We start from the raw sequence: 22537 nt of genomic DNA on the forward strand, positions 1-22537 counted from the left end.
TGAATTGAAATAATTTATTGTAAACGTGACAAGTTTGTAATATTTCAGATGAAATATAATTACAATTGCCATTAAATATAAATAGGAATATTAATTAATTAATTAATAATATAATAAATTGTACAAACTTATTCATAGCTACTGAATGTGTGCTTGCACGAAAAATGAATTGAAATAATTTATTGTAAACGTGACAAGTTTGTAATATTTCAGACGAAATATAATTACAATTGCCATCAAATATTATAAGAATATTAATTAATCAATTAATTTATAATGTAATAAATTGTACAAGATTATTCATAGCTACTGAATATGTGCTTGCACGAAAAATGAATTGAAATAATTTATTGTAAACGTGACAAGTTTGTAATATTTCAGACGAAATATAATTACAGTTGCCATCAAATATTATAAGAATATTAATTAATCAATTAATTTATAATGTAATAAATTGTACAAGATTATTCATAGCTACTGAATATGTGCTTGCACGAAAAATGAATTGAAATAATTTATTGTAAACGTGACAAGTTTGTAATATTTCAGACGAAATATAATTACAATTGCCATCAAATATTATAAGAATATTAATTAATCAATTAATTAATATTGTAATAAATTGTACAAGATTATTCATAGCTACTGAATATGTGCTTGCACGAAAAATGAATTGAAATAATTTATTGTAAACGTGACAAGTTTGTAATATTTCAGATGAAATATAATTACAATTGCCATCAAATATTATAAAAGTGTTTTACTCACCCAGCACAAATCCTCGTCCTCCTCGTCCTCCTCCTCGTCCACCTCCGACCACCTTCAACCACCTCAGGTTATACCTTGAATAGTAATGAATATTTTCAGTATAAGAACACATCGAAAATATTGTGTAAGGATTATTATAATTGAGTAATTGATTAAGTAATTAAATAATAATATAATAAATTGTATAAGATTATTCATAGCTACTGAATATGTGCTTGCACGAAAAATGAATTGAAATAATTTATTGTAAACGTGACAAGTTTGTAATATTTCAGACGAAATATAATTACAATCGCCATCAAATATTATAAGAATATTAATTAATTAATTAATAATATAATAAATTGTATAAGCTTATTCATAGCTACTGAATATGTGCTTGCACGAAAAATGAATTGAAATAATTCAATGTAAACGTGAGAAGTTTGAAATATTTCAGATAAAATATAATTACAATTGCCGTGAAATATTATAAAAGTGTTTTACTCACCGAGCACAAATCCTCGTCCCCCTCCTCCTGAATCACCGAGATTACCCGCAACCACCCCTAACTACCTCCAACGAAAACCGCCAACCACCTCGAGTTATACCTCGAATAGTAATAAATATTTTCAGCGTGAGAACAAATCAAAAATAATGTGTAAGGTTTGATATAATTTTTTTATCGACATATTTTACCAAAAAGATTATGAGAAGATTATAAAGTTATAGAAATTTTATTAGCGCACCGACCGCTGCTGAATTTGGGCGTGCGCGAAAAACGAATTGAAATAATTTATTGTAAACATGAACCAGGAACCACGGAGCGCTTATCCTGGAAGTCGAGTTTCACCGCGTAGCGGACCCGAAGCGCGAGATCCGGGAGGTTGAGAACCCGGTACTCGAAATACGTAGCGGACCCGAAACGCGGGATCCGGGAGGTTGAGAACCCGGTACTCGAAATTTGCGGAGCGCGACTCTCATCCGTCCGCTCTACTGCGCGGTTGTTTCCAGACTGAGGAATTCGGCTAGCTGATTTTGAATTGGTGACGTCACTTTCTGAACATCCGACATCCAAACTATGGTTTCGAACTTTGATACTATGTATGATGATGTATGATGTACGATGTACGATGTATGATGTATGATGTATAAGGTATGATGATATGATATGATGTATAATGATTTTAGCTTTCACATTTCATACAAGAAATACACACTTCATCTCTCCTGCCGATTCCAGACTCAAGCGGCCAGGCCCTTCGATGGTCAGCCGTTGACTGAAGATATATCCTTCAGTTAACGGGTCAGTTAACAACGCTGCCGTTCTGCGACAGTTGGTCGATGAAAAATTTTGCTCGTATCTTTCAAATGTGTGTTAAAATACACTCGAAGTGTTAAGAAGCTTCGTTCTTTCTCTCCCTATCACCTTTTTAGGTCTTTAAATCACTACGCTGCTTTAAATACTGTCTCATATACGAAGCATCCATTTCATCTCGTTCAAAATTAGCGCATCCGTGATGTATTGCAGTTACTCTGAATTTTTTTCCATCCGAATACTTTTCGAAAAACAATTCTGCTTCTCTACCCAACGTAGATACTTCACTCTCGACTAGCTAGAACAGCGTTTCGATTATATGCCTACGAAAATTCAAGATCGAGAGAGCAAATGAAAAGTTGTCGGAATAATTATGAATACTAATGTTATGGAATACATCGAGCGCGCGTCGAATAGAATTCCATTTCGAAGTGAATAATTCTTCTCTTTGCATATCATAGCTGATCTAGTAATATAGGTAAATAGGATGGTTGGAGGTGTTCGGAAATGGTAGGACATTTCAAAAGTTAAAGTCGACGATGATCCGGTGCATCAATTTTATCGTTACAGATTTTCGTTTCCCATGAGGCATAGAGTATTCAACAACGATAATGCAGTCCTTAAAATTCATCATTCATCTCTGTCTGGAAAGCTAATTCGCAAGGCGTGGTATTCTAGATATGTCAAAACTAAGCTAGCGGCACGTGTTTGCATTATTAGAAAAATACCCGTACGCTTCATACACTATTTCTAATCTTTTGCTACATTTGGTTTAATCCCCACGCTTCCACAGTACGAATAGTCGGAAATGTTTTTGATTATCCATAATAAAATAAAAGAACTAACAAAGCTTAAATTTATTGTTGAAGCTTTAATGAATACATCAAACTGCGGTCGAATTCATTTATTATTTGCACATGACCTCTGTATATTTGATAAATTATTCCTAAATACATTGAAACATATGTATTTATAATGAAATATCATGCAATGGGCTGTGTAAACTATAAACTATAATTTCTATCGAATAGCTGCTCTTATGTCAACAGGGCTTTGAGACTCAGTTAAGTTGGATCTAGATTTTTGCCAACGTATGTAGGACATTGGGTTACAAGAACAAATGCGAATTACGAACAACTCCGTATTAGAGATAAGGATATTTTAGTTCAAGTATACCTATACACAGAAATCCGTATGTGAATATACTAAAACCTCTGTGTTTATTGTAAAAATCTAGTTTTAAACATGTGTATATATGTATATACACATGCATAAGTATACATATACATATATACACATACATGTACATAAATAATTGCCAAGAAATTAGAAACACTCACAACTTGTCGCAAATAGAGTAAAACGTAAGGTTAATAATATACAAATTACACAAGCGCACCATAAAACGTGGCAACGGTAATCCTAGTGCAGTGATTGTATAAAGTGAAGAAATATACATTTACATATACATGATGTAAATTAATAGTCTAGAAAAGAGTATTTAGAGAGCTTATCTAATTCCGATCTTGTCACAATAGATCATTAATATAATCAATATACGGTTAAAGCTGTATTAGCTACATTCACTATTAGAGATAATATTTTTTATCCATTTTTATAGTTATTTAATTTCTTGTACAACAATTTTTCAAATTTCACCGCAAAATGCCCAACGAGTTCTCGTAGTGCAAATACGAGTCCAATTACCTTACAGATGGCATTACATTGATTTTTGCCTTCTCGCGTCGAGTTAGAAATACCGAGAAATCTCGATGAGAGCTCATTTCTATAAGATTTATTGTGGTGCTATATGAAAGCACAATGGCAAGAAGAGAGGAGCAATCTGCATCTTAATAAATCTTTTCTTCTTTATACGTAGCACAGCGATGTCACGTCGGAGGATATGTACTAGTGGATCACTAGGTGGGGCACAGAACTGAAACATAATTATGTTGAAAATTTTCAACATCTCTTACAGAAAGTAGGTACGTTGCCAGACCTTATATACCAACAATGAATATTCATAGAGGCTATATTCATAAATACTTACAAAAGTAAGCTAATATTTTACCCGCAATTGCTTATTAGTGATAACTTGATATGATTATAATTTGGTTTATTACGGTTTACTTATTTTCAGACAATCCTGAAGTTGTATTCCAAGTTTTTCTAAAAATTCATAGCCTGAATAACATTACGAACTTCAACCTCATGATAATAACTGGACCGTGAAATATACAAGTGTTTATCTCGCACGGATTCAAGACAAGGTGAAAGAAATCAACCCACCTTTCAATATGTAGTCCGTTAATAATGTGGGCACCGTTGAACTATCCTCATCAATAGCCTTTAATACTGAAAACAAAAACATATTATTAATTTCGAATGAAGTTATTACGTAATTGTTGGTACTGTTACCAAGAACTTGTAAAACTTACTCTTAATGAGGACTTGTAAAGCTTGATTATCAGGTGGGCCACTGTCCATGTGATAAGGTATCACTGTTGTCAAATACTGTAAATTTTCAATATATTTTTGTCTGGTTAGAAACGTATCTCATAGGTCTAACAAGATTGACAAAGTACTAATCAGACTTTGCTCGTAAATCTAAGATGCCTACCTTGGAATCTTGTATGGATCTATGCTGCGGCAAAGGGCTATTACTATTTTGTATTTGGTTTCTCTTCTCTGCCCCCCCCCCCCCCCCCACCGCCCCCTCCCCTTGCACCCTGCTGCTATTACTACTACCACTCCTATTTCTACACCTACTCCTGATCCTACTCCTACTTCTACTCATGATACTACTTCTTCACCTGATCCCACACCTACTCCTGATTCTATTCCTGATCCTACACCTACTCCTGATCCTTCTTCTATTCGTACTTCTACTTCCACTCCCACTCCTACTCCTACTCCTACTCCCGATCCCACTTCTACTCTTCCTTCCATTCCTAATCCTACTTCATCAAATATTATAATGATGTTAAACTCACCGAGCACAAATCCTCGTCCTCCACCTCGTCCAGCTCGACCACCGCCAACCACTTCGGGTTATACTTGGAATAGTAATGAATATTCTCAGTATAGGAACACATAAAAAATATTGTGTAAGGAATAATACAAATAATTAATTAATTAATAATACATATAATAAATTTTATCAGCGCATTGATAGCTACTGAATTTGTGCTTGCGCAAAAAATGAATTGAAATAATTTATTGTAAACATGACAAGTTTGAAATATTTTACATGAAATATAATTACAATTGCCACCAAATATTATGAAAATGTTTTACTCACCGAGCACAAATCCTCGTCCACCTCGTCCTCCTCCTCGTCCACCTCCGACCACCTCCGACCACCGCCAACCACCTCAGCTTATACCTTGAATAGTAATAAATATTTTCAGTATAAGAACACATCGAAAATATTATGTAAGGATTAATATAATTGAGTAATTTATTAATTAAATAATTAATAATGTAATAAATTGTATAAGCTTATTCATAGCTACTGAATTTTTGCTTGCGCAAAAAACGAATTTAAATAATTCATTTTAAATGTGACAAGTTTGAAAAATTTGAAATAAAATATAATTACAATTGCTATTAAATATTAGAAAACTGGTTTACTCACCGTTCACAAATCCTCGTTCTCCTCGTCTTCCGCGGCCTTTTCCTCCTTGTTCACCTTGATCACCTCCAACCACTGCCAACCACTTCCCACGACCACCGCTCACCACCTCGGGTTATACCTCGGATGCTAATAAATAATTTCAGTAAAAATTAGAACACATCAAAAATATTGTGTAAGGATTAATATAATTTTTTTATTGACAGATTTTACCAAAAAGTTTATGAGAAAATTGTGAAAAATTATATAGATATTTCATTAGCGCATTGATAGTTACTGAATTTAGGCTTGCGTGAAAAATGACGTTATTTTCATGTATTCCTATGTATACTATGCTAACTAGTCACCAATTGCAATTTGTTGATCCTGGTCGTTCAGTTTTTTTTCGAATTTAAAATTTTATCTGAAGCATGCATATTGGTTTGATAGTACGTATCATAACGTTTTCAATAATCAAAGTTGTAAACTTAAAAATTAGTCCTTAACGTCAAAAATCGCCTGTTCAAGTACCTGGACAGCCAAAACCACGGGGCGCTTGCCCTGGAGGTCGAGATCCACCAGGTGGAGGACCTCGACAGCCAAATCTACAGAAAATTAGTCCTGAAGGTCGAAAGTCACCACTTCAAGGACCTGGACAGCCAGAACTACGGAGCGCTTGTCCTGGAAGTCGAGTTACTGCAGGTAGTGGACCTTGAGCGCAGAAACTATGGAGCGCTTGTTCTGGGAGTAGAGTTTCACCAGGTCGCGGACCTGGAGCGCAGGAACCACGGAGCACTTGTCCCGGAAGTAGACTTTTATCAGGTAGCGTATCTGGAGCGCAGGAACCACGGAGCGCTTGTCCTGGAAGTCGAGTTTCACCAGGTACCGGACCTGGAGCATAGAAACTACGGAGCGCTTGTCCCGGAACTCGAGTTGCACTAGGACGCGGACCCGGAGCGCAGGATCCAGGAGGTAGAGAACCCGGTACTCGAAATTTGCGGAGCGCGACTCACATCCGTCCGCTCTACTGCGCGATTGTTTCCAGACTGAGGAATTCGGCTAGCTCATTTTCGATTACTGTAGATCGATGACGTCATGAGAAAAAAAAATTTTGGGTGTCGTCAGTTTCTGAACATCCGAACATCCAACTTTGGTTTCAAACTTCAATACTATGTATGCTGTATGATGTATGATGCAAGATGACGCATGATGTATGATGTACGATGATATGATATAATGCATTATGATTTTAATCCTTACAATTCAGACAAGAAATACACACTTCATCTGTCCTGCTGATTCCAGACTCAAGCGGCCAGGCCCTTCGATGGTCAGCCGTTGATTCAAGACATATTTTTCAGTTAGCGAGTCAGCTAATAACGCTGCCGTTCTGCGACACTTGTATGATAAAAATTTTCGCTCGTACCTTTTAAATATGTGTTAAAATCCACTCGAAGTTTTAAGAAACTTCGTTCTATCTCTCCCTATCAAAAAAAAAAATCGCCGACACTCACCTCTTTAGGTCTTTAAATCAGGACACTGCGTTAAATACTGTCTCATGTACGGAGCATCCATTTCATCTCGATCAAAATTAGCGCATCCGTGATGTAGTACAGTTACTCTGAAATTTTTTCCATACGAACACTTTTCGAAAAATAATTCTGCTTCTCTACCCAACGTAGATTCTTCACTTGCGACTAGCTAAAACAGCGTTTCGATTCTATGCCTACGAAAATTCAAGATCGTGAGAGCAAATAAAAAGTTGTTGGAATAATTATGAATATTAATGTTGTAGAATACATCGAGCGCGTGTCGAATAGAATCCCATTTCGAAATGAATAATTCTTCAATTTTCATATTATAGACGTATTATTGTAGGTAATCTAGTTTGTCTCTTGGAAAATTATAAAATTTACAGTATGCATTACGTATTAATCGTGAATGGATCATATATATTAATATCGTACATGGACCGCACATAAATATATACTGTTTGTTCTCTGCATCATTATTACATCTGATCTATTACTATTTACGATCTATGTATACATTCTTCTTTCGGGTACCTAACTTTAATTAAATCACTGTTTCGCTACGAGTTTTGGAAGAAACTTATTCTCATTATTAATTTCTTGTATCACCGACAAGTCGGTAAGTACACACAGGCTAAGTACTGGCTTGGGTTTATCATTGCGAAGCCTGTGTTACGTAGGAGTCAACATAGGAGGTGTTTGGAGGTGGTTGGCAGTGGTCGAAGAGGACGAGGACGACGACGACCGTGAGGGGGTGGAGAAGGAGCAGGAAGAGGGGGACGAGGTGAACGTGGAGGACGAAGGTGATCGGAAGTGGTCGGAGGTGGTTGACGGTGGTTGGAGGGGCTTGGAGGTAGTTGGGGTGGTTGGCGGTGGACGCGGTTACATGTCTTCACACGGGGATGATCGAGCTGATCGACATTTCTAAGTCGCAGTCGACAAGTAGTCTTACGTACTCACTTTGTACCGACTCAACTTCAAGCTTTCATACTGACACTACTTTGGCTGCTACGAATGTCGGTGTGAGCTCGTTAGGTAGAGTCGATAGAGCAAAACAGTCTTACTCTCCTAGGCCCATCTGGGCCCACTTGCTCGCCGAAAACTGGTCACAAAAATTTACCCAGGGGTATCCGTCTTTATGTTCTTCAGGCAACGCCGGCAAGTAGAAATTTGAATTTCACAGTGGAAGAGCAACAGGCCATGTGTTTATCTATTTACCATCGAATTAGAGCTATCCGGAATTACAACTTCTCAGCACCATCGCGTCTTAACACACCCATAACCTGAATCAAACCTAAGGTTCCGTCTCTACCCAGAATATCCGAAGACTATGGTCTAGGAATGGTGAGTTTATTTAGTAACCGTATTCTCGTTAGTTCGAGCCTTGACGATAGTAACAGAGCTGTTGATCGTATACTGTCGTTTAAATTCAAATATGCCAACTATTATACTATAACGTAATTGAGATTTTAAAACTCAGTGATATCTTATTCACAGATTACTTGAAAAAAAGTAGAATTACATTACGCGAAGATGACCACATCTCGATATTATACGATGACATTTGTGCAACACTTATTGATGGAAAGTTCGTAATCTGTTAGTAGTACAAAACATTATCGTATGAAGGATGTTTGTAGACTTGATAAGATAGTGAATTTTATAAATTTTGGGTAAAATAGAAGGTGACCTACTGTGATCTGTGAAAAGAGAAAGGAGAAAATGCGAACGAAGAAAAAAATATTTTATACATATTATTCACTGTAAAACGAACCTCAAATTGTGCAATTAATAAAACTTTTAACCGTTGCACAATTTGCAAATCAAATTTATATTGTATATTATTTGTGATACGTTACGTAATAATTTCTAAACAATAGTGTTTTTCATTTAATATGCGAACCAAAATAAACTAATACATATTCAACAAAACCTAGCAATAAACCTTTTCTGTAGGTATATCTGAAATGGGCAGTTTTTTTTTAAATTGAAACCGATTAAAAGTTCGTATACATTCATCGAAAACGATGAAATTACCGATTGTGAGTTTCTGGTTTACAGGTTTACAGGTTTTACAGGTTTAGATATATTGCGGTATTAATAAGTTTCGTATCCAAAAAAATACCTGATCTGCAATCTACGTCTAGTATGTGGATCTCGGCCTGATACATTATGATACACTGTTGAAATGTGATTGGAATAATGCGTAAACACAAGTTTGATTTGTTCGTTGCAATGGCGTGTTTTGCAGATATAAAAATTAAAATATGCATACCCTCACCAGTTAAAAAGGAATGTTTTGTTTTAAATGGAAATCTATTTATACCGAAATCCGAGGAACAATATAATTGTAATCGATTTAAGCAGAGTGTAAGTCGTTGAGATGTAGAAATTGTATTTGTCACTGGCAGAATTTTTTCTTGTGCCGAAATATCTCGTTGGTTTATTCTCTTGATAAATACTACTACCTTAACGGTAACACTTTTGTCACGTATCTCGAGATACATACAGGATGACAAACAGATTTTTATTGTACGTTTGTTATCCATAAGTTTCATCAGGAATTAATGTTGAGATAGTTTCGGATACGGAAGACGTGATTGGAGGGTAATGAGAAAAAGAAGAATTTTATGTATCGATGATTTAATTGCCGAAAAAAACAATTTTTGCGTGGTTATAGGAACAACATGAACTGTGCATGAAATGATTTTTTGTTAGAAACGCATTGCAATGGCCGACTGCTCATCTTATATGATATCGTGGACACGTAATATACATTTGTAGCTGATGTATTTATAAGATATGGTATTTAAAATAATAAAATTTCGTAAAACTTGAGATTTCGAGAACATTTCAAACATGCAGGGCAATCCCCACAGTCACTAAAAATGCATATTTTTCATTTGGCTTATTGTAAAAGAATATTGATTTGTAATAAATTTGATTGTTGAGTGATATTTAACTATTGAGTCTTGTTGAGGTATCGTTGTTTCTATTGGTCTATTATCGGTGCTGTGATCGTTGCAAACTGATGTTATACATATTTCGTATTAACAATAAACTTATATATAATACAATTTGGTGAAGATCGTTTTAATCTGATTTGCTACCACCACAGCAGTGTCATTATGTCATCCTGTAACAAAATATAAATATCCGTTTGCATCTGGTTCTCACATTACTAATTCGGCTCCGTGTAATGCGCTAGCTAATAATTATCTAGGCCTGACTCAATTGAGCGAATCGCTTTTTGAATTTTTATCGAATTTTAACGAGAGAGTAAGAACTGTAGCCATAGCTGACGTTGCCTAATATTAGAATCTATCGATAAAAATTCATCTCGCCTTTTCACCAAATTTTGCTATTGTTGTTCACTTTAGTGTTTAAGTGTTCACATGACAGTCACAAAAATATCGTTAAATATCTCGTTAAATGCAGTGTGAACTGCGGTAGATTACGATACGTGTCGGTTATTATGTTTTCTTCTCTCTTTTTTTTTTAATAATATTGATCGTGATAATATTAGACATACGATATATGTACACGTATCTAAATACATATGTCATACGTCGGATATCGCAGAGTTTATCATTAATTATAACTTGTATGTTTTTATGTAAGAAATTATACGTAGGTACGTAAATTTGCAGAAAGAACACTTATTTGCGAGACTATATAATGTATATAACTATGACATTATTTTATTTATTTTTTACCAACAGAATTATTACGCCTAATTTAAAATTTAGATGTCTACGTGTAAATTCAATACGTCATCAGGTATCCCCCATCCGCTTTCTCCTTCCCCCCATTCACTCTTTTGAGATATTGATCTCGATTCACTGTATATCTTGAGGATGAAAGCAATTTTTTTACATTCGCGCAATAAAAGGGTTTTATTTTACAATAGTAGCGAACGTTTTCTCTAACGAAAATATACATGGTATATAATAACGATTGTATGTAATGAAAAATCTTTGATCATTGAATTTAGGTATACATATATACATACATATGGTAATATATAAATTAGAGTGTTGCACGAAAGAATAATTTCCAAATTTCTATCGTGGCGCCCTCTGAGAAGTTCGTTTGGGTTAAAAGAAAGATTCTCTCTGAAGGTGAGCGTTCTGTTCGAAAAAAGTGAAAAATCGAAATAGCGCCATCTTAGACGTAACGTAGATCGTTCATGTCATGGTGGAAATTCGCAAATTATTTTTTTTTGAAACACCCTAACGTTATATAGATATAGAATCAGCAATAAATGTGTTGTCCTTGCTGTTTGACACGTGGTATAAGCTTTGTCTATGAGTAAAGATGACAAAGAAAGTCGCTCGACTCATTATTTCTAAACATTCAACCGGGTTGTCAGAAGTTTTTTTTGGGTTGAAAGAAAGATTCTCTCGTTCGATGAGCATTGTACGTTACGTTTATGATTGTACTCAATCAATTTTTCAGTTTTTTGAAAATTTGAAAAATCGAATGAGCGCGCCATCTTAGACTTAACGTAGAACGCTCATCTTTGGAGATAACCTTTCTTTCAATCCAAACAAGTTTTTTAGAGGGTGACACGATGGAAATTCGCAATTATTTTTTCGGGCAACACCCTAATATATATACTTATACATGTGTCCGTTACTTTGGTCGTTTTGGAATTTTTTCAATCTCTCCCCAGAAATATTTTCGTATTAGATGAAAAAAGTGTCCAAGTAATATTAACACGTGCCACCGGGCGATTGAAATTTTGAATGTAAAATAGATTAAAATTTTCAAAGTTCTTTAATTATTGTCTTTTCATAAATTAAAATGGATAAAAAAATCAATTTGATGCATGAGAACAATGTTATACTTCCTAAACCTAGGAATAAAACAATTCGGCACGGAGTGCGCATATTCCACATAAAATGACACTCAGTTAAACCGTAAAAACTATGGTTTTGTGAAATATAAGAAAGATTTGAGATTCAATGTATGTATTTTTTTTTTTTTGATCCGATATGTAGTCGGAAGTATAAATGTTATTCTAAGCATCAAATAAATTTCTTTTATAGATTTGAATTCATGAAAAAAAAATAATTAAGCATAAAAAATTTCAGTATATTATACATTTAAAATTTCAATTACGCGAAGGGTAGCACATGTCAATATTATTCGGAAATGTTTATATTTGACAGACATTTTCTTCATTTTATATAAACATATTTTCGGGGAAATTGAAAAAAATCCAAAATGATCAAAGTAACGGTCACCATAAATTTATAATATTCATCCATTATTAGAAAAAATGTTCGCATTTACTTTATAATAATAATAATAAAAATAAAAATAAAAAAAATAATAATAATAATGTCGATAATCAAAATTATGATGACAATAATCATAACTCGTCATACATTTCATTCTCTACTTATAAGATTAGGTGTCTATACAATCTTAAATATCTATTGTTACGTCTTCAATGTATATTTAATATAACTTCAGTTCCTAGAATCTAATTCTTCCGTACTTTAATCAGTCCGTAATTCGGGTTAATTATGGCGCCATTTGCTTGCACAAAGCGATTCACCAAAAATTTTACGACTTTGTTCTACTACATAATTATTAATCGAATGGTAATTCCTATAATTCGGAGTTAGGGTGAACCAGACAGGCGTTGATTGCTATATTACAATTTAGTCTGTGGAATTCATTCGACAGCTGAATTGGATTTTTTAATGCATATAGTTTTCACAATCGTAGCAGATCAGATTTTTCTGGCAATGGGGGTTTCACTAAGTATATTAATTTCATAAATAATCTTAACAAGCGTACATCTTAAGTATGTATTAACAAGCTTTTTGAGGTCAATTGCGCACCTAGTATATTACTTCATAGACCGTTGCTTTCTTGTCGCCAGAACCGGTAACAATGTACTTGTCGTCCGTAGATATGTCGCAGCTCAACACGGAGGATGATTCCTTTGACTAAAACAAAACAATAACCCAATGACACCACTTGCCAAAGTATAACTCCCGTTTTAATTCGCATGTAATCACCTGGAAAATAGAAGCTCCATAAGGTGTGCGCCAAGCATTCAGAAGGTTGTCCTTTCCAGTAGAGACAAACCATTTTCCACAAGATGCGAATCGAAGAGACAGAACACAGGATTCGTGGAGATGTAACTGATACTTGTCGGGTTTCGTGGCATGGAGAACTTCCACGTTCGAATTCTCCATTCCAACGGCAAGCCACTCTCCGGATGGACAGTAGCCGAGGGAGAATATCTGGGATGTGAAGTCGTGCTGTTGAAGTTGTCTGCCCTCGCGGAGGTCCCAGGATCTTACAGTATTATCCAGACCTCCGGTCCAAAGTTTCGAGCCATCGGCGGAGATATCTATGCACGAAGCACCATCCGTGTGTCCCTGGAACTGCCGAACTAGTGTCTGGTTTTGCAGATCCCAGACTGCAATGTTGCCATCGCTGCAGCAGCTGAAGCAGACCTTGGAATCTGGGGAAATGGCTAAGGCATAGCAGGCTGGCGCTGAGGAGGTTAGTTCAGCCTTAATGCGGGGTGTAGGACTCGCCAAATCCCATATGCTGAGATTGCTCGCTTCTCCACCCACAATCAATGTCCGTCCATCCGGAAGGAGTTTTACTGATCTGATGTAGTTGTCCCTCTGCAGACAGTCCAGCTGCGATACCGGTTTTGCACTTCCACTAACCCCTTGGCTGATGTCCCACACCTTGACACATCCTTTACCTCCGGTGTAGACATACTTCGTAGGATTGGAGATCGTCACTGCACAGACAACCTCCCCATGCGTCAGCGTGTTTATCTGACGTGCATGCCTAGGTATGCCAGGGCCAATCAAGGCATCTGGGGGAAAAGGGACTGGCTGCATCTGACCCTCACTCGATACATGGAAACTGTATGCTCTGAAAAGTAAATTCGGAACATAATATGAGGAAATTGGGTTTCAAAAATATTCTATGGTAAATATTCATAAATCGAAATTTATAAATTAGCTATGTGTACGAATATGCTTAGTTTAATTACCTATGCCTAATTTGGGATGGAAGAGTTTTCAGACTAATGCCGTTCAAACATGCCCTGAATCGTTCAAAAACAGTGCGTCATAATTTCAGCTCCCTACATGGAAATCCATTCCTACATTGTAATCGTAAGTCAATTCTCTAGAAGGAATTTTTTTTTTGTAACAACCGAAATCTTATTCGCATCATAATATTCGAAGTACCGATTGAAAAATACGTACAACTTCGTATTAATCATTTGTTTCGATTCATTATCGTATTCTACAGAAAAATGAGAACGAAATTTGAAAATACAAATTTTACATTTTTTTTAATTGATAAATTAAATTTCAGAGAAAAATTTTCTACCGATAAAAAATTTGTCCCCACTCATGCTTGGCAAGTTATATTTCCGAACCCCGTAGAACATGCGTAAAGTGCCTCACCAGGGCTTTCTTGGCGCATGCGCACTTTCCGATAACTCAATTTTATACACGGACTTTATGCACTGCCAATAACGCCATACGGCGGACAATGAGTGAATCCTGAAGTTTGCACGTTACGGTTATGTTTCACGAAGGCAGGCCTGTACCTCTGGATCTCTTGATTGCCCTTGATCTATTTCTTTCAAATTATCATATTATATTTGATTCTTCTCAAATCAAATTTTCCTCCACAGATCTTAGAAAAAAAGCGTTTCAAAAGTGGATAGGCAATATCTGACTCGTGGGATTACAGCACTCGTCTCGCGATTAGCTGATGCTGCAAACTTCACAGTCACTGGAAATGTCCCACTTTTCGCGATAGGGTTTTTATAATTAATATAATTTGACCATTTTTGTACTTCAAAAACTTTTTAATATTCCGGCTTTCCACATTACGGAAATCTGAGAAGTAGATATTTGTATTTTTGAGAATCCAATACTGTGACTCTTCTTTTTTATGATCTTTCTGAATTTTTACCCTCACCTGGAAAATTCCAAACCCAAATTATGTACTACCTTAAAGTAGGATATAAGGTCTGTTTTACCTCATACACAGGAAGCGAGTACAGTTCATAAAAACATATTGACAGAACATCTTGTATTCTAAATCCGCGCGACTGGAATCTGCTGTCTTAACAATAGCATCGTACTCCAGAATAAACCTCCCTCCCTAGAGATAACACGCAATACTGCAGGGAACAACCTGACTCCGACGCATATATTACAAGCATGAAATATAAACACTAGGAAGAAAGTGGGAAGAGAGAATTACTAACGGTTTTCCTCCCGGAACACCCAGTGGTCCCAAAGGTGCTCTCATCCCTCCGTGAGGGTCGTACAATTGTTGAAGAGGCGGCCTCGCTGGATATCCGTTGAGAGCGCCGGGCGGGTACCCGAGCATGTCGACATGGGGTCCTGCAGGCGGGTGATGCGGGGGCGGATAGTGCTGAGGATAAGGTCCGACAGCCGAGGCGGAAACGAGAGGTTTGCTCGAACTGGAAGATTTGAGCCCACCAGATCCAGAGCTGCTGCCTCCGGCAGACGTCGGCGTGACGGGTTTCGATATCGGCGTCGGCGGCTTTTCCCGCTCTTCCATCTTCTTCGCCGACGGTGTGCTGGCGTTGCTGCTCGTACCGCTTCTCGGCGAGGGTGGTGGGACTTCCTTCTTTACCTGGCTGCTCATCTGCACCGAAGACGGGCCAAGCTTGTCCAGGCCGTTCTCCCGTGGCGACGAAGTGCCGTTTGCCGTTGGACTCGTCGGGCCCTCGCTAGCGTCGTCTACCACTAGGTCCTGGTCGCTTTTCTCTCCGTCACTCTGCTGAATACATTGGACGAATGAATGGCATTAATATTTTTGCAAACTGAGTCGCTTTATTTACACGTTAAGTTTACTCACTATTCTTTATATGCAACTCTTTTTTTTACATTACAATATTTGTACCACAGATTTTTAAGTTAACAGGATGCTAGTCCTTACAGACAGAGTAAAATGTCACTGTTTTTCTATACTGTTATCAAAGCCTACGCAGTACTGACGTGACTATGTCGCAATCAGCGTAATTCTATATGTATGCCAATCAAAAATATTCAAAAACTTTTTTGTTTAATGCAAGAATAAGGACTGAAAACGTATCACAATACGTGGTACTAAAATAAGTGGTAATTCGATTACCGGAATATATATTTCTTGGCATCATTATTACGTGAAACAAAACTTTAGAAAAAAAAATATTTTTATATCACCGATTCGTAAGCTTTGATAATAATCAAAATAAATGTCATTTAACACAGTCATTCTCTTATTTCTAGGTAGCCCGTCGACCACCATTTTTATCAATACGAAGATCGAATATTCAAGTTGATTACGTCAAATTTATTCACTAATTATTTTATGATAAATGATGATGGTCATGAAATTTTAACAGAACCTCCCGTACTATCTCTGAAATGTCATAGGAAATATAAAACAAAGTTATTTTGTCGAGAGGCCGAGAGAAATGAGATCGGACTAATCTTCAACAACGTGAGAATAATTGAAGGCATTCTGTGGCTGGCAATCCTCGATTCGGGATTCTCCGCCAGGTGGCGGGAGTCCAAAAACTGTTCTCGCGACCGAATTGGCGCATGAAAAACCGGAGAAGTTACATGAACAAATTAATTCTGTATTAACAATGCGACAGTGAATGCTACGTAGTCACAAAATGTAATAAAATTAGTAAACAGTAAGATAGACAGGAAAATTAACTGAAAATTTGCAGTTGTCGATACTGTGAATTTCATACGAGACAGTATGATTAGTCAACGTGAATCCTTTATAAACTTACTTTCGCTCATTAAAATACATGAGGTGACAGAAATAGAAAAATTAACTACTTACGTGTCCGATATCTTTGTCTTGCTCCTTTTTCATCTTCTTAAGATGCATATGATCGTGGTGTTGTGGATCCGGAGTGCTTCTTGGTCTGCTATACTTCTCTCTTTCTGCTGGGGATATTGAATTTCTCTAGAACATAAACAGGATCAATAATTATCACCTCGAATCGTAACGCACCATTTAACGAGATCGCGAACGACTGTGTAGGGACGATGCAACTCGTCATCTTCAATATTTACCGACACAGGTTGCGTATATCACGTCTCCTACACATACAAAAGGTCGAAAAGGGCGGCTATAAATATGCGAGAGATAGCGATCTTCGCCACGTGCGATAGGATGGGTAAGTCGAGAAAGAATTAGCTCTGCCACAATATACAATCTACCACAAATGTCTTAACTTTAATATTCTCACCATCGAGACCAACCAGATGACAACTTACTGTAATATTCGTTGTATTCCATTGATTTATCAAATTATTACGATACTGACATTCCACTGATGGAGTCCAAAGCTTTTTAATGAAAAAATGTTGATTCATATTCCGTCGTTTCTCATAAATTTATCACAAGGTATCGATATTGGTAGACAAGTAAAGAATTTATAACCCATAGAAGCAATTCTGTTCGTCACGTCTGAAGAAAAGATGAAACGGGCCATTTCGTCTATACATTCAGAATATTGTACACAAATTTTTTAATTAGTTGAACCATCATAACTTCATAATGAATATGAATCAGTAAAACGAATTATCAAATTTGCAACACAAGACTACTTGAAATGGGTTATTGTAAATCATGTGAATTTAAAATTTATTGAAAAATATCACTCAATGATCTCGGTTGCCTATAGAAGTTGGTTTTGGTCAGCGAAATTTTTTTGAACGATTTCGAAAATAATCCCATCACGACGTGTAGCAATTTTTGCAATTCTAAAAGTAAACATCTCACGATATAAACGAACACACGTGATTATCGTTCTACGTCAATCATAGAGCAGATTCGAATGAAGGTAATGTAAGGTAATGATGAATACATGATTTTGTTTCTTCGCAATGACAGAGTAGGTAAGATGAAATGGAAATTTCCTCGTTGCATTTCAATAGAGGTGATATTGAGAACAGAAGAAAAAAAAAATTACCCAAGTCTCCAGCTCGACTTTTTTCCCCGTACACAAGTATAGTCAGCCTGAAAAGTGAGTTGAAGTGGTTCGGGGCGGCAAAAAGCCTGCGAACAAGGCGCCGACTCTTTGTTGAAATGCCAGGGATCCGAATGAGGGGCGGGAGTGAGGGAGGCTAACGTGATTCTGCTCGCCGATTTCACTTTACTGCTTTACGCCTTCGTAGCTCTCCCCTTAACGACCCCACAGATTTACACGGCAACCCCTCGTAAACCGGCGAGAACCTCCACCTCCACCTCCACCTCCGCCCCCGGCACCTCGCAGTCCTCGCGATAAAATAAAATAGATCCCTCCTCAGGCGAGGTTCTGATAGATTCGAAGAGTCGTATTACTTACGCATTTTTCAACAGCGAGAATAATGGCCCGCCTCCTCTGCCTGTCGTTTCTTTCTTTATATATACGCGGGGCAAAGCAGCGGATCTGACGGTATGTAATATTCAGAGGTATGCGAATCAGGCGGGACCGGCTGCGTATAGAAATCCATACGTTACCTCCGCTTTCTCTTTTAGGTCTCTGAGTAGTCACCCATTCGTTTCAATTATCTCGGGAGGAACGTGGGAGGGAACCGGAGGAGCTTCGGAAGCTGGCGTAGGGATGTATATAAGGCACGAGGGCGGGGATCTATCAATTTTTATTTCCCACAGCGACGGCTCGCTGCACCAAACCCGCTCAACTCTCCGCTCGCTATGTGCGTGCGCATGTGTGTCTTGGCTACCGGTTTTCCGCCCGATAAAACATCCTCGCGAATCTCCCGTTACCGCCTCTCGCGTATACCCAAATTCGGCTATATGCGTATAAGTTTCGAGTGGATTAGGCGTACCGGTTGACCGATCCGTACGATCGGTATTCTCTATTTTCTTTTTCTTTCTTTGCTGTTTTATGGCCAACAATAAATCTGTTTTACACACATTAAGTCGACGTACGCTGTTACAATTTGGCTTCAAAAACACCTCATACGTTTACGCATTTTCTCAATCTGCTCATCATCAAGCGTCTACTGTATAGCTCAGAATCTACAATGATTAAACGATGTTGATTTGCCCCTACAGTAGCATTTAAATTATTGGCTTCACGCTGTCTGACTCTGAGCATGAAAACACCGCTACAAATAAGTATTCATAGTATATTTACAAGGTATCAATAATCACATGACGATGTAACTTTAAGAAAAACCTATTAATTAGTAAACTTGATATCGTCTGAATTTCGGTTAAACGCAATAAAGCTACTAAACGCACTCATATCTTTCAGACTCAAATTCAATCACATTTATTATAACTTACTATACACTAGATTTTTTACCCGATCAAGGATTGGTACACGATCATAAAGTGGAACACCACTTTACCACTGCTGTATTTTCTCAACCCCCCCACAGAACACGAATTTGACTTTCAATTAGTTCGCTGCTTAGGAGGCGGCTCGCAGAAGCTGCTCTAAATCGCAGGACTAATTTCAGGCCGCAAGAGAGAAAAAGGTGTAAGAGAGAGAATGGATCGTAAACGGAAGTTAACCTAATCCTACCCGAGCTGTACCTACTGCGATGGCGATGGCGATGGCGACGTAACGTAAAGTAACATATCGTAACGTAACGCAGCGCAACGCGACTCGACCTCACTTATCTATCGAGCTATGAGCCTTATCTTTACCGCTGTGCAGACTAGAAACGCCGAGAGTCGTCTTCGCCCTCGTTGCATGCCACTTCGAGATACGGTTCCCATTCCGGCACCCGTTTCACCCCCCCCCCCCCCCCCCAAAATCCCCCTTCCGGTCCCCGTCACGCCGGCTTTCCCCCGTTCCACTTCCGGACGATTTCAGTACCACCATGCAGTGGTTCCCCGCCGATATCGACGAGACTCGGGTATCCGTCTATATATACATATATATATATGTATGTATGTATGTATGTATATATATGTCTCGCTATCTGTCTATCTATCTATCCGTCGGCCGAGAATCGGCGTATATAGTTAGCGTGAGCCAGTCAGGGAATGGAAAGGGCCCTCCTTCCCTCCCCGGGGTGCCGCCGTGGTGGGCGGCCGCAGATCCCTCGAGTAAATCTCCTCTTCTCAATTACCCCTACCCTCCTCCGACTTCGCCAACCCGAGTCACGGCAGCCCTCGCCACCTCCTTCGCGCGCTCCATTACCTCGGAAGCCTTCGCACCCCTCGGTTCTGGTGGAAAACCGACGTGAAGTACACCCTGAAAAAACTCTCGTAATTTTTTTCCCCCCCTCTTTTTCTTACTTTTTTACCTTTTTCTTTTTTCACCCTCCTTCTATATATATGTGTGCGTGTGTGTGCGTGTATGCATGTACACCTGCTCTTTCCCCCGCTTCTCTCTGTGCCATTTTTTTCTTATTCGCTTTTCTTTTTTTGCCCCGCCACCAGTTCCTACTCCTTCTCCCTCCCCCTCTTTTGCTCAGCTTCACTCTTTCCACGCGAAGGGGAGAAAATTGCACGTCGAAAAATACTCTCATTCGTATTTTCTTTCTCCATTTCTCCACAGCTCTCTCTCTCTCTCTCTCTCTCTCTCTCTCTCTCTCTCTCTCTCTCTCTCTCTCTCTCTCTCTCTCTCTCTCTCTCTATCTATCTATCTGTCTTTCTCTCTCATCCTCGGTTTTCTCCAAAATTAGCCAACCGAGAACGGATGACGCTAACGCGACTCACCCCTCAAGCTCTAACGATTGTTTCACCAACGAGTTTTCTCGCTTCGTGGATTTAAAAAAAGAAAGGATATATAAGAACGTACGCGAAAGAAGCGAAGTAGCAAAGAGAGAAAGACACCTGTCGCCAGAGGAAAAAATTACCACAAACGTGCACTACTTCCCAAACTTTTACCCGGTTAAGCGAAAAACAATAATATGTTTATCGTACGTAATGTTTGGCGCATTCAAACACATATGCACTACATGCTGCGACATGTCGTTGATGCAGCCTTGTCCCCACATCTCGGCTACGTTCTATCTGACGTGTGAGCTAAAAATTTTCAGATTTGCTAAGCTATCTGCATCCATCTGACGCTTTACGTAATAAATCATTGTGAGAATCGTGGTGTGGCTACAGAAAAGGTACCAAATCGGCTTGCAATTAGTTTTAATAGCTTATTCAGACCTGTCGAAGCAGAACTTTGACCAAATGTACTGCAAATAAAGTATTCGATAAATCCGTTCATACTTTATCATACATGCGTATGCTTGAATGTTTCAAGAAATTGAAAAAAACCCAAAATACTAAATGAAAGGGCATGACTTGTCACCGAATTTATTTCGTGTATACCAGTCGGAAAGCGATTCGAATGTGAGGTTGAAATTTTGACAAAGAATCCGCAGCAACTCAGAATTCTGTCACCATTTTCTACTTTAGAAGAAGAAAATAGGATTTTGTGAATTGAACTGAATATATACACACATGTATTTGATATGATTTTCAAACTGAACGGTACATATGGTATACGCCAAGAGGGTTTCTATTAAGATTTCGATCATCATTGAACATTTTTAATGTGCATTACATTGCTGTACGTTCATCTTTCGTCGCCGTATGTCCCTTTAAAACCGCGAGGGATCCCATAGTACTTACAATGTAATCAGGCGGGTGGTCTTAAAAAGAGAATGATGGATCATTGTGGCCATAAAGGTAGGTGAACGGTACATCATACTCAGCGTAAGTGCCTGCCGCGTAACTTTGATACTCGGCCAACGTAGTTTGTGTCGTGCTAGAGATAGGGACTTTGACGCGAGTGTCTACGCCTGCGAATTTCCCCCTAGTGATTGAAGTTACCTTGGCGGTTGATAATACCTCAGAAGTACCGGGGCGATGATCAAGCATAGGTTTAATTCGCGTTAGTTCGGTTTAGATGTAGCAAATACCCAAGCTTGGATTATTCGCCGACTGCAGGGATCTCTTCTCTGGTCTTACGCGGAGGAAGAAAATACGTAAATGTATACGGGTAAGCTGGATAGAGAACGGCGGTGCAGCAAAGGGTGAGGGGTAAGGAAGCCTACGTAGGAAAGTAGGCATTTCACCTACTACAGGTGCAAGGTGGTGCGCGATGTTGCTTGTACCGCGATCAATATAGGTACAAATCCTGTGTAGGTAAGTGGTAAGGTTGTGCCAGGGCACAAGCTACTGGAGACCGGAGGCAACCACTGTGGACTAGAAGAGACCTCCGCAAGGAGGTGGAGGAGGAGGGATCTCCGGGGTTGAGACGCGAAGTGCAGAGAGTGCCGTACTCGGGCTCTCCTGGCGGTGGGAGGCGGAAGGAGGCGAAGGTGA

The 22537-nt window shown here is 38.2% G+C and overlaps 1 protein-coding gene and 1 long non-coding RNA gene across 8 annotated transcripts in view; both read right to left on the minus strand.

The window, feature by feature from the left end:
* Positions 1–2921: 2921 nt before the first annotated feature.
* Positions 2922–5440, minus strand: LOC124221483 (uncharacterized). 3 transcript variants are annotated; one of them, XR_011177378.1, is made up of 5 exons: positions 5367–5440; positions 5059–5121; positions 4504–4579; positions 4355–4420; positions 2922–4001 (listed from the first exon to the last, which is right to left on the minus strand). It is a non-coding gene; the product is annotated as an uncharacterized lncRNA (long non-coding RNA). The 3 variants fall into 3 exon arrangements; XR_006883825.2 differs by lacking the exons at positions 5059–5121; positions 5367–5440 and adding an exon at positions 4686–4756; XR_011177379.1 differs by lacking the exons at positions 5059–5121; positions 5367–5440 and adding an exon at positions 4686–4735 and having other exon boundaries at positions 4504–4604.
* Positions 5441–11301: 5861 nt separating this feature from the next.
* Positions 11302–22537, minus strand: part of LOC124221456 (protein groucho-like) — a 133180-nt gene continuing 121944 nt past the window's right edge. For 4 of the 5 annotated variants that reach the window (XM_046631511.2, XM_046631510.2, XM_046631506.2 and 1 more), the window contains 4 exons: positions 17084–17209; positions 15483–16024; positions 13246–14125; positions 11302–13173 (listed from right to left, as the gene is read on the minus strand). In XM_046631511.2, coding sequence (XP_046487467.1) covers positions 13066–13173; positions 13246–14125; positions 15483–16024; positions 17084–17209 — 1656 coding nt within the window. In that variant the 3' untranslated portion in view covers positions 11302–13065. The remainder of the gene's footprint in view (positions 13174–13245; positions 14126–15482; positions 16025–17083; positions 17210–22537) is intronic. The other variant, XM_046631508.2, reaches the window with a different exon arrangement.

Source organism: Neodiprion pinetum, chromosome 6, assembly GCF_021155775.2.
Source record: "Neodiprion pinetum isolate iyNeoPine1 chromosome 6, iyNeoPine1.2, whole genome shotgun sequence".
Taxonomy (NCBI): domain Eukaryota; kingdom Metazoa; phylum Arthropoda; class Insecta; order Hymenoptera; family Diprionidae; genus Neodiprion; species Neodiprion pinetum.